At 41.1% G+C, this 15,753-nt stretch overlaps 1 protein-coding gene across 6 annotated transcripts in view; it reads right to left on the bottom strand.

The window, feature by feature from the left end:
* The window catches only part of LOC112559253 (tyrosine-protein phosphatase non-receptor type 13-like), a 40,982-nt gene that overhangs the window by 8,113 nt on the left and 17,116 nt on the right, over positions 1–15,753 (bottom strand). For 3 of the 6 annotated variants that reach the window (XM_025230351.1, XM_025230377.1, XM_025230383.1), the window contains exons 22-32: positions 14,763–15,668; positions 14,289–14,406; positions 11,192–11,279; positions 10,824–10,923; positions 9,727–10,403; positions 4,775–4,933; positions 3,341–3,556; positions 2,850–3,158; positions 1,053–1,229; positions 792–883; positions 83–614 (exon numbers count right to left, since the gene is read on the bottom strand). In XM_025230351.1, the coding sequence (XP_025086136.1) occupies positions 83–614; positions 792–883; positions 1,053–1,229; positions 2,850–3,158; positions 3,341–3,556; positions 4,775–4,933; positions 9,727–10,403; positions 10,824–10,923; positions 11,192–11,279; positions 14,289–14,406; positions 14,763–15,668 (3,374 nt within the window). Of the gene's footprint in view, positions 1–82; positions 615–791; positions 884–1,052; positions 1,230–2,849; positions 3,159–3,340; positions 3,557–4,774; positions 4,934–9,726; positions 10,404–10,823; positions 10,924–11,191; positions 11,280–14,288; positions 14,407–14,762; positions 15,669–15,753 lie in introns of those variants that run through there. The other 3 variants (XM_025230360.1, XM_025230368.1, XM_025230392.1) reach the window with 3 other exon arrangements.

Raw genomic sequence — 15,753 nt, 5'->3', positions numbered from 1 at the left:
ACATTTGTTTCTAATACATGTAGTATCGATGTAATCATATGCCTGTTTTAGAAAGAAAATAAAAAGAAATCCTGGCCCACACCTTAAATTCCAACAGTGGCTCCTCCAGCTCAACTGCATCCTCAAGAGATTTCAGCAGATGAACTGCTTGATTTTTTGCTTCTGTATTTAGAACCAGAAGAGGCAAAGACAACAGCCATTCTTCAGAAATAATGTCTGGTACTTCAACAGATGACAGCTGACGAGCAAATGTAATGCTAAGCTCATTTAGACTTTCTTCTGGGCTCTCATCAGTTAGCCAGCTGGTGTCCACAAAATCATGCTTTGTATGGGCAAACATTGTGCTCGTTGTTTTACCAGATGATGTGGATTTTTTTCTTCTGACATGCCTCCTTTCTTGCAGAGGGTCTAGACTCATCAGATCTCCATCACTGTCCACATTGTCTAGATATTTTAGGGCTTCATCAAGAACATCATTTATGTCATCATCTGTATCAGTATCTCTGCTGGCTGGCAAGTCTTTGATTGTGACATCAACATCAGTATTTCCTACACTGTCTTCGTTCAACTTTACTGCCAAGTTGTCATGATTGTCAAGGATATCATCCACTGGTCTGAATCAAACAGAAGAAATGACTGTTACAGTCTTCTTTTATCTATCTGCATATTCATAAATCTCTAAAACTAAGAACACTTTATAAAAATATGAAACAAATGATTTGAAAGAAAAGAGTATCAATTATTCATGGCTCTAGGTTAGTAAACAGAAATGAAGAATTTTTTTCAGTTACCTCCATATCGTTAGAACAATGCTGCCTGATGCTTTTCTTATCATCTCAATCACCTTGCTTTGACTGAACCCAACTAAAGACATTCCATTCACCTGAAAAAGGAAGCTCTTTTACAAAATAATAAGTTACACAGATTTTTTTCTTTGAAAGTTTAAGCAGTGGTTGCAACTCATATACATGCATTGATATGCCACTACTCCCCACTTTAAGCTAAACATTTTTTTCCAGTACAGTCTTATACAATTTTTTCAAATTCCATACCTGTAAAAGTCTGTCCCCAACTCTAAGTTGTTTACTGACATAGGCCACACCACCTGAAGTAATGGTGTTGACAAAGAAGCCAAGCTGTCCATTATGCCATCGCTGCTTCAGGCTAAAACCCAAGCTATCAGCACCATGTGGTTTGTGTAGCATCACCTTTATCATCTGTGCTTTATTCTGTTTGTAAACCAGAAATCAAACAAGATGCAGAACAGCATTATTCATTACTACACTTAAGCTAGAGAGGGCCTGCTGTGGTTATGCTCATGATCAGGGTCATATTCATGAAGCGCGTTTACTCAGCCTGCTACCCTGTCAGAGTTGGTTAAATCAACTACCTGCAGATGGCAGCTAAAACCTCTTATTCATGGCCTCAGGTCAGGCTTACCAAAATGGTTTTACCAATCAGTAATTTATCAGGTCCCCTTTCAATAATTTTCTCCCATTTATTGTTGTGATCATGATTTAGTTCAAAAGAAGTGAACACAGAATTTTTGTTGTCCAATTCTTGCTGGAGGAACATCATTTACACAGAATGAATAAATGTGACTTTCTGCAACATCCTGCCTACTTTTCACATATTTTTTTTTTAATGTTTCGCATACGAATTGTAGGCTTCCTGCTTATCAGTTTGGCTGAATGATGCAAGGGCAATGTCACTTTCTTTCGGAAATTAGTATGCTGCCACTTGATTGGTAACTTTGCCTAATTAGTGCCTCTTTAATAAGAACTTAGTTTACCTCTTAGAGTAACTTAAAGACCAACCTGAATGGTTTGCGTTTTTTGCAGATATGGGTAGATATAGGTGATATTAACCTTACCCGCAAATTTCAGCCTCCAAAACATATCTGTTAATTATCTGCTAGCAAAGTATGCAATTCGCACCTGCAGTCAACAAGCGCTGCTAGCAGTGTATTACATCATGCTAGTGCACCATTGCTAGCAGTCAAAACCAAACAGAGAGAGAGAGAATGGATGACAGTTTGGATTATTCGGATGTTGAAAGTCTGCATTTCTTGTGCTAAAGTGTCAGTTTTTCATAAACCAAATAATCCGAAATGTTGCTCATTCTCTGTTTGGTGTTGACTGCTAGCAACCTTGTGAATGGTGCACTATTGTGATGTAGTACACTATTACTGGCACTCATTAATTGCAGATACAAATTGTAGCTGATAATTAATGGATGGGTTTTGGGGGCTGAAATTTACAGATTACTTTTACATCGCCTGTATCTACTGACATCTGAAAAAAGTGCAAACAATTCAGATTGGTCTTTAAACCAGTTCATTCCCTACCAATTTCAGACACTTTTACTACAGGGGAAGTTGCCAATGTCCATGAATATAAGCCCATGACAATAATCAAGCATGAGTACCGATTACTTTTACATTCATCGACTAGGGTACATCACACATGATTACACTCTTGATTAAAAGCTCTTGTACTGCCTGTTATTAAGAAGGTTAGATTTAAAAAAACAGTAAGGTGCCTTCAGCAAAAGCTGAAATGAAGTTTCCTTTATCTGACTGGACACAGGCGAAATGCTGCATTATTTTGACTACCAAAGCTTCATCTGCAGTGATTAAAGGCCATACTATAGTCATATGCAGAGTTTACTGGGTTAACATTTCACTAGAATATGCTATTCAAAGAATAAGGAAAAGGTAACAATATCAGTTATACACAGTTGTTGAAAGAAAAGATGATAAGTGTCTCTCTCACATACATACATATATCTGAATTTGACTCTATCACTCTTGTTTTACTTTCTCTTTGACACACACACCCCTTTCCTACCTCAATCAAAATGTTCTCTTTAGATTCTTCAGCTGCATCTTGTTCCTTATCCCTTGGTGATTCACCTGATTGACTGACTGACTCTTTATTATTGTCTGATTTACCCAGTTCCACTGGACCTGACATCTTGTCTTTCCTTTTGTGCTGATCACCATAATCATTTGGCTGGACAACTGTTTTAGGCATGTCCAAACATCGGATTAGTTCTTTCACAGAGCGATACTGCTCTGCAGCCTCTTTGCTTTGAGTATGTGCATCCGCACTCTCTGATAACTTCTCATCCAGTTTTAATGCGGTTGTGAGTTCCTGCTAAAAAAAAATCTGTTGTCAATGAAAGTGAGAAACATGTACAAAGACAATTTTAATAAGTTATGGAGACATATTATGCCTAGGTTTCAGAGAAAAGACAGGCATCTTTCAATTCTTTTAAAAACAAAGGAGGCAAAACTAAATACAATCCCCTACACAGTAACAAAAGAGGTTATTCACACCTGCCTATGATGTTCCTCAGTCTCTTTGGCACCTGAAATTATTTGTAAGGCACTGGGCGGTCCATTATGCTTGGCCTTTTGTAGGGGGGTTTGTCTTAAATTATCAAGAGCTCTGTTTGCATACCGCTGAGCTCTTATTGACACCTCTTGCGGTAGCTGTCTCAGGAACATCACTGCCTCGAAATGGCTCAGGCCTGTCATATCCTGGCCATTTACCTAGAGTAAAAAGTGGCACAGACTTGAGTGTATGCAATACGAACAATCCAGTCTAATAAAACTACAATTACACTTCATGGCCTAGTCAAACAGGTGTGTTGTTTTTTGTGTTGTTAATGACAGCTTAATGAATGAAACTATTCTAGTATTTATACCAGGTAACGTAAACAAAAATTTGCGTCTGCAAGAAACAAAGTCTAAAACCAGATGCTCCAGGTGAAAGGAGCTGGATTCGTTAAATTCATGACACTAGATGCATTTTAAAAAGTCCAAAGAATTAGGGCTTGTCATGGTCCAGCCTAAAAAAAGGAAGAAATCCAATTGTCAAGGTTTGTGCACCACAAATTCAAAACACTGAGTCACAAACAGAACACAAATTTATGTTTTAAAAAAATAGTCAGACAACAAAGCTCAATTGTAAAATGCGTTTAATCAATAGGTATGAGCTTATATCAGATTCTGATAACCTCAAAGAGATTGAAGAAGTAGATTTATCGGATTCCCAGGGGTTGTTTCCTTACTAATGAAATGACATCTTTCTTTACTTCCAATCCCCACCAGCAGATTACATCCCTATTATTTTTTTGGTTTAGTCTCATTCCACTTTTCTTGGACTCACCAAGCCAATTCCTGAATTCATACAGGAACGTTTTCAATTTCATTTAGCTCTGATGGGCAAACGATTACTTCTCATTACTTTTTTCATTGTGATTTTTGTTAACATTGTAGGATTGTAGAGACTGCTGTTCTTTCACACCACACAGTAGTTATGATTACTTTCACCAAAACATTAAACTACATTATATTACCTTTGATTAGTACAATCTGAAATGTGCCTTCATTATTGATTTTTTAGTTCCTGTTTTACCCTTTTTTTTAACTGTATGACCTGCTAAGAAACATGGTGGCTTTCTCAAATATAGCCCTGATTTTTGTTATTTGGAGGGAGGGCCCCATATCCTCCCAATTCCCACCCTAACTGCCGCCACCACCTTCCACCTGTCAACTTCCTGAACCTTCTGTTCTTCAGCCTTTGATCTCAGTTGAGGCAACTGACAATGGTTGTGGAACACCCTTGCTTAAGCAGTAGAACTTCAAAATGCTTACAGACCCTGCTCATGACATACCCCTTCATTTTTTTTTCTTGGGTGGCAAATTGTTTTTCAAAGGTGAAAATCCACAGAAAGGTGAATAACAAACCCTGAAGAATGTTCTCACCTGGATGAGCATATCACCTGGGCGTAAACGGCCATCAGAAAGTGCTGGATCTAGCACCACTGCTTTGACGTAGCACCCACCCGTGGCAGCACTTCCTGCCACTGTGAAGCCAAGGCCACCTCCAGGTGGCTTCTGTAGCTCCACTGAGAACTCCTGTAACTTAGTTAAGATGGTGCAGTGATGGAGTTAACTGCTCAAACTATACTATGTAATGCATATGAAGGGGGCGCTACTCTGTGGCTTGACCCCGGCTCACAATCATTCTCTACGTTTTTTGACGTGTTTGAATTCTACGGGAATTTCTCTTCCTCCAGCTTGTGCACGAATGGTTATAAGTGTTACTTCAATACGTCTGACTGTGAGGAGCACCGTATTGCTGCGTGTGAGTGTCCCTGTACGGGAGAAATTTCTTTTACCAAACAGCGCGTCCATTTTGTGACCGTTGGTTAGATCTATAGATAGTCAGAAACGGACTGAAACGGACTACATATGCGGCCAATCGGGACTATCTGGCTGACAACACTCCCTTCAGTGACTGAGTATCGTCCCTACGAAGTAGATCTATTATAATCCCAATTCCTAGTTGAATCGGTGATAGATCTGCCATGATTTATTCGTGCTATGAGCAGTGTAGTCTATGCGTGTGTGCCTGTACGGCAGACTTTCACACTTCGATGTGTTAGAGTGGCGCTGTAGTCATGTAGTCATGTAGTCATGCTGATCTACAGTCGGGACTTTCTGCTATCGCTGCGGCAGAAGGCCACACAGGCCCCTGATGTGAATTTCAGTGACATTCCGACACAGGGCGGGCAAAGAAAAAAGAAACTGAGAGGATCTAGAGGAGGAGTCAGACAAAGACTGAAGAGAAGAAGGTGCCGACATCCACTGCCAGCCATCACCCTGTCGAATGTGCGCTCTCTCCACAACAAACAGGATGAGCTCTCTGCGCTCATTAAATTCGATGGAGACTACCGACGCTGTGACCTCTTCTGTTTCACTGAAACATGGCTAACAGAGGAGGAGACATTCGGACTTGAAGGATACACAACGATTCGATTTGACAGGAATGCACAAGCGACAAACAAGCATGTAGGGGGAGGCTTGTGTATGCTTGCAAATGAGAAATGGGCCACGAACTACACAGTACGAGAGCAGATTAGTACCCCCCATTATGAGATACTGACAGTGTCCTTCAGGCCGCATTATTTACCTCGTGAATTCGGCCAAATCACTGTGGTCCTCGTCTATGTGCCCGGCCCAGACTTCAACCTTGCAGCTGAGCACATTGCAGACACATATAATCGAGCGACAACAAGATCAGTTGATCAGCCTGTGTTTTTGCTCGGTGACTTCAACCGCTGTGATGTCAGTAAACTGCTCCCCTGTCTCCATCCTGTGCCTATTGACATCTCATTAATTTCTTGTGACACCAGTGTTCCTGCTGTTCCTCCGCCCTCCTCCCCTACTCCGGCATTCCCTTTCCAGTTTACAGACCTGTCCCCTCACTGTACGTCTATTGTGAATGAAGATGGGTCTAGTGTTGACCCCCTTACATCAGAAACGCTCGATATTACAAGTTCGTCTGAGAGTCAGATAGTTCAGACTCATTTGTTATGTGGCCTTATCAACGCCCAGTCGGTCGTCAGGAAGGCTGTGGACATTCACGATATGATTATTGACAAGTCACTGGATTTGCTGTTGCTCACTGAGACGTGGCTTAGGGAGGCTGGAGATGAATTTGTTATTAGGCAAATCACTCCTGTGGGATATTCGTTCATTCACAATCCCAGGTCTGGAGATAGATGTGGTGGTGGGATTGCTGCTGTATACAAGAAATCCGTGCTTCTGAGGCCGTTGGTGTCAGAAACGTTCAAGACTTTTGAGTCACTCAGTTTTGCCCTCACTCGTGGTTCATTGACGTTTCATGTCTTGCTTCTATATCGCCCTCCTTACTCTAGAAATAACAAAGTGACTAATTCAGCGTTCTGTGAAGAGTTTATTCCCCTGGTCTCCAACCTAGCTGCTGCCAACAAATACTTGTTAATTCTTGGAGATGTGAATCTTCATTTTGATGTGCCATCTGACCCTGATACGAAGAGACTTTGTCAGCTGTTTGATTCCCTTGATCTTGTTCAACATGTCAACTCCCCTACCCACTGTAAGGGTCACACCTTGGACTGGGTTATTGCGAGACCCGGCCATCACACTGTTAGGTCTATTGTTGTGGAAGACTTGCAACTTTCGGATCATTTTCTTGTGTTGTTTACTACCAGCATGTCAAGGCCTGGCTTACCGAGAAAGACTGTGTACACTAGAAATGTGCGGGGCATGGATTCTGATTCTTTTCGTACTGAACTTCAGCGTTCTGCTCTCCTGGTCTCCCCTCCTGACAATGTGGATGAGCTTGTGGCTCTGTACAACAGCACCCTGACTGCTCTTCTTGACAAGTTTGCGCCTGTGAAAAAGAGGTGCATTACTGAGCGTCCTGATACCTGATACTCCAGAGGTACGCCGAGCCAAGAAGGTCAGGCGTCAGGCGGAGCGCAGATGGCGCAAGAGTAGACTGGAGGTGGATCGTCAGATTTATCGCCATACAAGGAGCCAGTGTTCAGCCATCATTGTCAAAGCTAGGTCGCGGTATGTTATGAATATTCTAAGCTCTGCAGTTTCTGATTCTCGCAAGATGTTCACAGTTGTGAATGGTCTCCTGGGTAAAGATGTGACTCAGCCTGTTCTTCCAGAGATGGATGATCAGATCGCTGCCAGTACACTAAGTGCTTACTTTGAAGACAAAATAAGGACCATCATGGACAGCTTCAGTGACTCGGTTGCTACTGTGGAGCAAACCAGTGACTTGTTTTGTGGCATGCCCCTCTCTAACTTTCAACCAGTGACAGAGGATGAACTATTGAAATTAGTTCGGCGTTGTCGCCCAACCACGTCTGTGGATGATCCTATCCCCACTAGTGTTCTTCTCCAGCACCTTGACATTCTACTTCCTGTACTAGTTCGCATAGTCAATGCTAGCCTTTTCTCTGCCTCTGTACCCAGACAATTTAAAACAGCTGTGATCAAGCCTATCTTAAAGAAGCACAACTTGGACCCTAGCTTGTGTAAAAACTATAGACCTGTTTCGAATTTGCCTTTTGTTTCGAAACTTGTGGAGCGTGTCGTTGCTCAGCAGTTGACATTCCACCTGGACCGCTACAGCTTATTGGATAAATTCCAGTCGGCGTATAGACCCAAGCACAGCTGTGAGACAGCCCTTCTGCGTCTTATGAACGATCTTCTGTGCAGTGCGGATGCAGGGAAAGTGACTCTTGTGGTCCTCCTTGATCTGAGTGCGGCCTTCGATGTCATTGATCACTCCACTCTACTGACTCGTCTCCAGATGGAGGTGGGCATTGGTGGTTCCGCCTTGCAGTGGTTCCATTCCTACCTCAGTGATCGCACACAAAGGGTGATGGTCAATCAAGCTTCTTCAGTGACAGTTCCACTGCTGTGCGGTGTCCCGCAGGGCTCTGTTTTGGGCCCGGTTCTATTTTCTATTTACACATCTCAGCTTGGTCCTCTCATTGAGAAGCATAATGTGAACCGTAAGATGTTTGCAGATGACACTGAACTCTATTTTTCATTTAGTACTGACAGTGAGTCGGTGCGTGAGGCAGTTTGTGCTGTAGAAGATTGTTGCTTAGAGGTCAAGTCATGGATGCTGAGGAATAAACTCAAGCTTAATGATGAGAAGACAGAGGCGATGCTATGTGGTTCCAAGCTTAGCCTTAGTAAAGTCTCTCTAGACTCCATCCAAGTGGGTCAAGCTAGAATTCCTCTCTCCAGCTCCGTACGGAACCTTGGACTCTATGTTGACAATCTTCTAACTATGTCTGATCATGTCAGTTCTGTAGTCAAGGCATGTTATTTCCATATCCGCACTCTTGGACGACTCCGACCCAGTCTTAATAAGAAGACTGCAAATGCAGTTGCTGTGTCCCTCATCGGTTCTACATTAGACTATGCCAACAGCTGCCTCTGGGGGATTTCAAAGAGCGAGTTGTCGAGGCTACAGCGAGTGCAGAATACGGCTGCGAGGATAGTTGCAGGAAAGAAAACATCTGACCACATTACTCCTGTACTTCGTGACCTACATTGGCTTCCTGTGGAGAAGCGAATTGAGCATAAATTGTTAACCTTAACCTATGGCTGTCTTCACGACCTTGCGCCTGCCTATCTGCAAGAACTCATTCGCTGTTACCAACCCCAGCGGAACCTTCGTTCAGCAGCACACTTCAGACTTGAACGACCGAGTGTTCAGTCAGGGAATGCTAATAAGAAGACTGCGGGTTTCAGATCCTTCTCCAATGTAGCCCCGCTTTTGTGGAACTCGCTTCCCCTCTCGACCAAGGAGTCTGATAGTATTGGATCTTTCAAGAAAAATCTGAAGACTCACTTGTTTAAACTTTTTTGAAGTTTTCATTTGACCTGCAGTTTGGTGGCTGCTGGGATCACCGCGCATTGAGCGCATCTTTGTGATGCGGATACTGGCGCGCTATAAAACTACATCATCATCATCATCAAGTGTTGATCAAACGTAATCCATCTAGACAGAGTTATTGTGCACAAACACATACACCTCTCTTCTCCTACTACCTCTGTGAAATGCATTTTGCGGTTCAGAAATGTCTCCATCTTTTTGTTTTTTATTTTCATATTTATGTGCAGAGACATTTCTTGCCTTTTTTCTTGCGCTGAAAATGAATTATACTTCATGCATATTGACATATACATGTCTACATTTCTATTAAGCTTATATGAAGATGTGTATGCCTGCTCAGCTATTCAGCATGCATCTGTATACACAGATAAACACATAAGAATGCGTAAATTTTTTAACCTTTTTGCAAAAGTCATTAAGAAACACTTTGATAATAAACTGGTGGTTACTAGACACAAACCTCTAGTTCAGAACTGTCTTCAATACGCTTGTTCTTTATTTCCACACTATTATCTCTTGTTTGCAACAGCAAAGATTGCTGACTGCTCTCAAGGGCTGATGAAGACGTTATCTCTTCAACATCACCAGGATTACTGCCACCCTTGTCACTGATTTCTTCATCATCATCCTGACTGTCACATACAGCAGCTGCTGCAAATGCAGTATCTAGATCATCATTATCATAATCTCTGTCTTTCAGATACTGTTTGGAAGCCTCACATATCTTTACCAGTTCAGATCGTGAGCTGTCCAGTACATCAGAGTCCACATCACTCTGCGTGTTATTTGACTGTGCCTCATCTGAGACCTCCAAACTCACAGTTAGAGGAGGCAGTGCAGAAACAATCGGAAAGACTAGATCCCCAACTGTCTGTGGAGCCAAATGTGTGTCTTTGATAGCTGCAACCATCCTGTCTCCTGTCATGCTTTCTGGTCCTACAAGTGGGACATCAGCAGAATTAGGTCTCCCTTGTAAATTAAGGTCTGTTTGTGAGGCACTTAAAAAAGCAGCTTCACTGGATTTTGTGCGTGCAACTTTTAGCACACATGCTGCAGGAGCAGCTCTCAACACCTGGGCTACCTCTGCTGAATTATATCCTTTTATCTCTTTTCCATTCACTTCCAGCAGTTGGTCACCTGTGTAGAGTCATAAGGCTTTTCTAAACAAATAATTCTTGCCTTTGCATTATGCACATTAGGTGAATGTACAGACATGCATGTGTAGGTAAGTGGGTAAGCAAAATTGTATATTTATGAACTAGTGCACATGTGGGTAGGTGGGTGGATGGGAATGTGTGTGTGTGTGAGTGAGAGAGAGATTGTGCATTACAAAAGTCACATTAGAACCAACAACCTTTCCTTAAGTTTTGTTGATGCTAGAACACAAGTAATGCTATGATTTGTTACTGTTATTATGCTTCACTGGTTGCTTAAAAAAAAGATCTTGAGTATGCAATTTCAAAAGAAAGACCATCATTGCTCTGCTAAGAATAATTTAAGTGCATCTCTGAAAAGTGCTGTAGCTCCAAATCAATCAAATGCACTGGAGGAACTCACCTGGCTGAAGAATCCCACCACGATCTGCAGCTCCCCCTGGAACTACAGATTCAACTAAGACACTGCTACCAACTTTATCTGACAGAGTGTTGGGCCCATCCTGCAACAGCAGATCTAGGTCTAATGCACATTTTATTCATAGTTCTTTTGATATCTAACTAATACAAGCAACTGTCAAATAACAGCCCATAATAATCTCTAGTAAGTCTTCAGTAGAAAATTGACACACTTTTGTCTTTCATCTTTTGAAAATTTTGGAGAAATAAACTCTTGTTCTATTCGATGACCACTGCATTTTACTTCTTGTGACAGATTGTTTTACACAAATTTCTCAGTCCCACAGTCTAACTTTTTGCTTTTATGTGTACCTTATGTGTGAATCCAAGAGAACCGCCATCTTTCTCCAACATCATCTCATAGAGTACCAGATCATGCAATGATGTACTTTTGCTCTGCCTTTAGAAGAAACCGAATATCAATATGATCATGGAAATTAAGATCTGCTTTACCAGAATCTGCATCAATCAATATCTATTTATTAAACTTTATAGATTAAAAACAATACTGATTATGCTGAATCACTTTAGAAATGATGAGACATTAACTGACGATATGCAGTTGGACCTTACTAAGTTGACCATCCCTATGTCGAAAACCTCCCTATGTCAAATTACTTGCCAGTCCCCCGCAGATTTCCCATAAGATCAATGTATTTTAGATCTTCTCAATCAAAGACTTTTCAGCTCCCAACCTCCGCTAGTTACATTTTCTAAGGCTTTTGGGTTGTTATTCTGAGGCTACATTTCAGAACACGTGTACCACAAAACCAAGAAAACAGATGCAAATTCTTATTTTAATGCATTTAACAAGGGATTAAGCTACTCTATGCAGGTAGGAAGGCTATTTTGATCTGGACCAAAAAAAAGGGGGGGAAGGGGATGAGTGGCTGGAAGAAGGGGAACTAATTGGGGCTCTGTCATAACCCACTGGGTGGCATCTGGCATTTCCAAACTGTCTCAAAAAAGACATTTTTAATCCATTTTCCCTTCACCTTTGTCAGTCTCTTATCAAGAGGGGCCTTGAATAGTATTCATGTTGGTGTAGTTTTCCAGTCTCCCATAAACTATGTGCAACAAAAATGGCAAGTGATAAGCATAAGCTCAAAACGTCACCGGTGGAAAAAGTTACAGTCATCAGAGCCACCATAAAGAGTAACAGGAAGAAAGTGGAAACGTAAAGAAATTTGCTATTCCCACAAGTACGCTCTCTACTTTTCTGAAAGAGAAAGAGAATTCGAAACTCTGCAGTGAGAAGCCATGTGTCCATCAGAAAAGGGAAATGAGGGAATGTGAGTATCCTGTCACTGAACGATGTTTGTTTTGAAGGGGTTTGTGCAAGCGATAGAAACGTTCCTATTGATGGGAAGCTTTTGCAAGCAATAGCAGAAGAATATGCCAAAGAATTGGGCCATTCACAAAAAGACACAGAATGGTATTCAACAGGCAATGTGGTGAAAGTGCGCAAAATTCAGAAGAAGATTGCAGTCATTAGGTACAGAATGGGCAGAAATTGTTCAAGATTACAGTCCTGATGACGTCTTCAGAGCAGACAAAACTACTTTATTCTTCAAATGCACTCCTGACAAAACAATGACTTTTAAAGGTGAACTTTGCCACGATGGGAAGAAAAGTAAGGAACACGTGACACAAACATGAGTGGGTTAGAAAAATTGCCTGCATTGTTGATTGGGAAATCACTGAAACCCAGATGCTTCAAAAATGTGAAATCTCTACTCATGCATTACGTGGTCAAGAAGAAAATGTGGATGACATCACAGTTTTTCCCAAAGCAGCTGAAGAAAGTGGATGCAGTGATGGTCCAGAAGAAAGAAGAATCATTTTTTTCATCAACAGTTGCACAGCACATAACCATATTTGTGTCACGAAAGCTGTGACAATCGAGTTTATTCCACCAAACAACACCTAAGCTTCAACCTTTTGACCAGGGCTGTATCAGAATTTGAAGTTGCAATACCGCAAGCTCGTTTTGAGAAAATGGATACAGGACATGGAGGAAAAACACCCGCTAGGAACTGAGCTGCTAAAAACAATGTGAATGGCCAGGAGAGCTTGGGATGAAGTTCCACAGAAACTTGCTTCTACAATAGCTTCAAAAAGCAGGTTAAACATTAAACCATTGATGATTCAGAGGAGCACCTGAAGGGAATGCCAATGGAAACAGACAACGCACTTGCAAGTCCTGAAGAATGGTCCATGGTTCTGACAGCTACTGGCGCTAACAAGTGTCCATTCAAGACTTTCTCACAGTTGAACATGTGGTGAATGTTTATGGAGAACTAATGGGCGCTGACATTATTGCTGAGGTGACAAACGAGGAACAAAAGGAAAAAGGAGCAGGGATGAGGAAGAACGTTGATACTCAGCCTGTCCCCAGTCAAAAAGAAGTGAGGCAAGCTATTGACATACTGCACAGATTTTTGGAATCTATTCCAGATCTTGACGAAATGTGTTTCAACACCAAGCAAAGTTAAAACACTTTTTTCTCTAAAGGTAAGATGTTTCACTGCACTGTTCGATAGTGCATACTGTAGATACAAAAGCCTACATGTAAAGGTATAAAACGGCGATATAATAAACGGTTATAATAATTAAGCTGAAAAAAATATTGTCCTTGATTAACCCATGCCTATCATGCCATTTTCAAAAATTCCATAAGGCAAATTTTTTAGGGGGTCCCTTTGAGTTCAACAGAGTGAGGTCCAACTGTATTATGAATAGCTGATAAATTACAAAACTGATAGCACAGCCATTAATAATAATAAATGAAGATTTATATAGTGCATATTCATGCTCAATTTGTGAATGAGCATGCTCTTAGCGCTTACAACCGGAATGAGACATGGACAACATGGACAGCATATGAGGGGGGGGGAGAAATTGGTGTTTCACGCCGTGTCAGCAACTAAGGCTATATTACGGCAAGCAGCCAGCCCTGTAAACAGATGCCACGTGCAGAGAAAGAACAGCGTGCCCGAGACGAGAAATGAACTCAGGGCAGCCAACCTTCACTGTATTGGTGACAGGCGCTAACAGCGTTAACCGTTGCGCCACCGGACCGCTTAGCATATGAGGGACAGAAGAATAAACAACAGTACTGATGATGAAAAGATGACAAGTATAGAAAACACACAGCGGGACCAAGTAACAAAAACTGAGAAAATTGTGATTCTGTAGAGGAAAACATGTAGTAAAGTATCAAAAGTGGAAAATGACGGGTGTTGGAGTGAGGTGAAAAGGACTAGCATTCTTTGGACTGTGATAGGAGTAATGAAAAAGTAATCTTTCTAAATAACTTTTTATATTGGAAGAGACATAATAGGAACATGAAATATTTACACATAAACACACATGCATGCACATATATTTTTGAGTTATTTATCATTACCCTATGATGCTTCCTCTGTTGACTAAAGATTTCAGCGCTCTACCTTTAACAGTGACTTCTAGTGCAGAATCAAAATCTGAGTCTGTATCAGAATTGCCAGGAGTCATGTTGGCAATGTCTGCAACAGTTAGATCCTATTGGTGCCATAATCATTATTTAGTGATCAATAAGATATTACCTAAAATAAGTTTCATTTTTATTAATAGATTTCCATGAAGAATTCAAACAAACTAAAATTATTTGTCCTTGGTTTAAGCATTATAAGTTGTTTGATAGTTGAAAAATAACTGTCTCATGTGAATCACTTCATGTTATACTGTCATTGTCACATAATACAAAATATATCATGTACACAATAGCCATATTCCAAATGGGTCAACATAGCAAATTTAATTTGGCAAGACAAGAGGCAAGAATAATACCATAATAAAAATACCATAAAAGCATTTTGTTTTAAATTTATAGAAAACCCACCTCCAAGAATTTCCAACTCCTGAAAATCACCATTAGATGCAGCATCAGCACCCAACATGTGGTCCGTATCCCAGTCACCGCTATCATCAGCACTATAATCACTATGTACATCACTACAGATGCTGTGCTTGTCTAGCTCAGCAGCTGCCAGTAGTTCATCAGACAAAAGCATCACATCAGTGCTCTCTAAATCATCATTGTAAGTCTCTTTGTCAGAAAAGTTCTTTCTTGTTCCTTCAGACTGATTCACAGCAGAAAAATCCAAGGTGAAATGCTCTTCGGCAACACTGTCAATGTTCTCTGATAGGACAGATACTTGATGAACAAGCTGAAAAGCTTGCTTATAAGGATGAGAACAAGTAAAAGAACCACCAGGATATGGTGAGGTGGAAATAGAAGCAATGTCTGATGAGTGAGAAATGCTTGGAGAATCATTGCACAGAGGATTCTCACAATAAACATCATCATCATCTGAGTAACACTTTGGATCCTCCATGTTAACTATGTCAGTACTTTTAACCTGATCATGCACACGTGATGTGTCACCTTTTCGCCTGACAGTCTTTGGAGGTCTTATCTGTGAGATGAGCAGTGTGACAGTATGCTCTGAATCTCGTATCAGCCGTACAGCCTCTTGATGCTGCACACCTTCGAGGCTGACCCCATTAATAGCTATCAAACGGTCACCTGCACAAATCTGTCCATCTCTTGCTGCAGGGCCATCCTTCAAAACAGATTTGATGAAAATCCCAAAATCTAATTTGCTGGTAGCTTCTCCTCCTACAATGGTGATGCCAATGCCTTTATCACCTTCCTTCTCTAGTGTCACCTCAAAGACATACCTGCCTAGAGGTAACTCTCTTGAGGGAAGGTGGGAGTCCAACTGTCTGGTAACATGTGCAGGAACTGTTCAGTTGAAACACATGCAAAAAAAATAAATAATACATAACACACATAATAAATTTTATTGAAACAAATAATAGCAGTTTTT

The sequence above is a fragment of the Pomacea canaliculata genome, linkage group LG1 (genome assembly GCF_003073045.1).
Source record: "Pomacea canaliculata isolate SZHN2017 linkage group LG1, ASM307304v1, whole genome shotgun sequence".
Lineage (NCBI taxonomy): Eukaryota > Metazoa > Mollusca > Gastropoda > Architaenioglossa > Ampullariidae > Pomacea > Pomacea canaliculata.
Note: the sequence above shows the minus strand (reverse complement) of the source record. Positions and strands in the feature narration are given on the sequence as shown.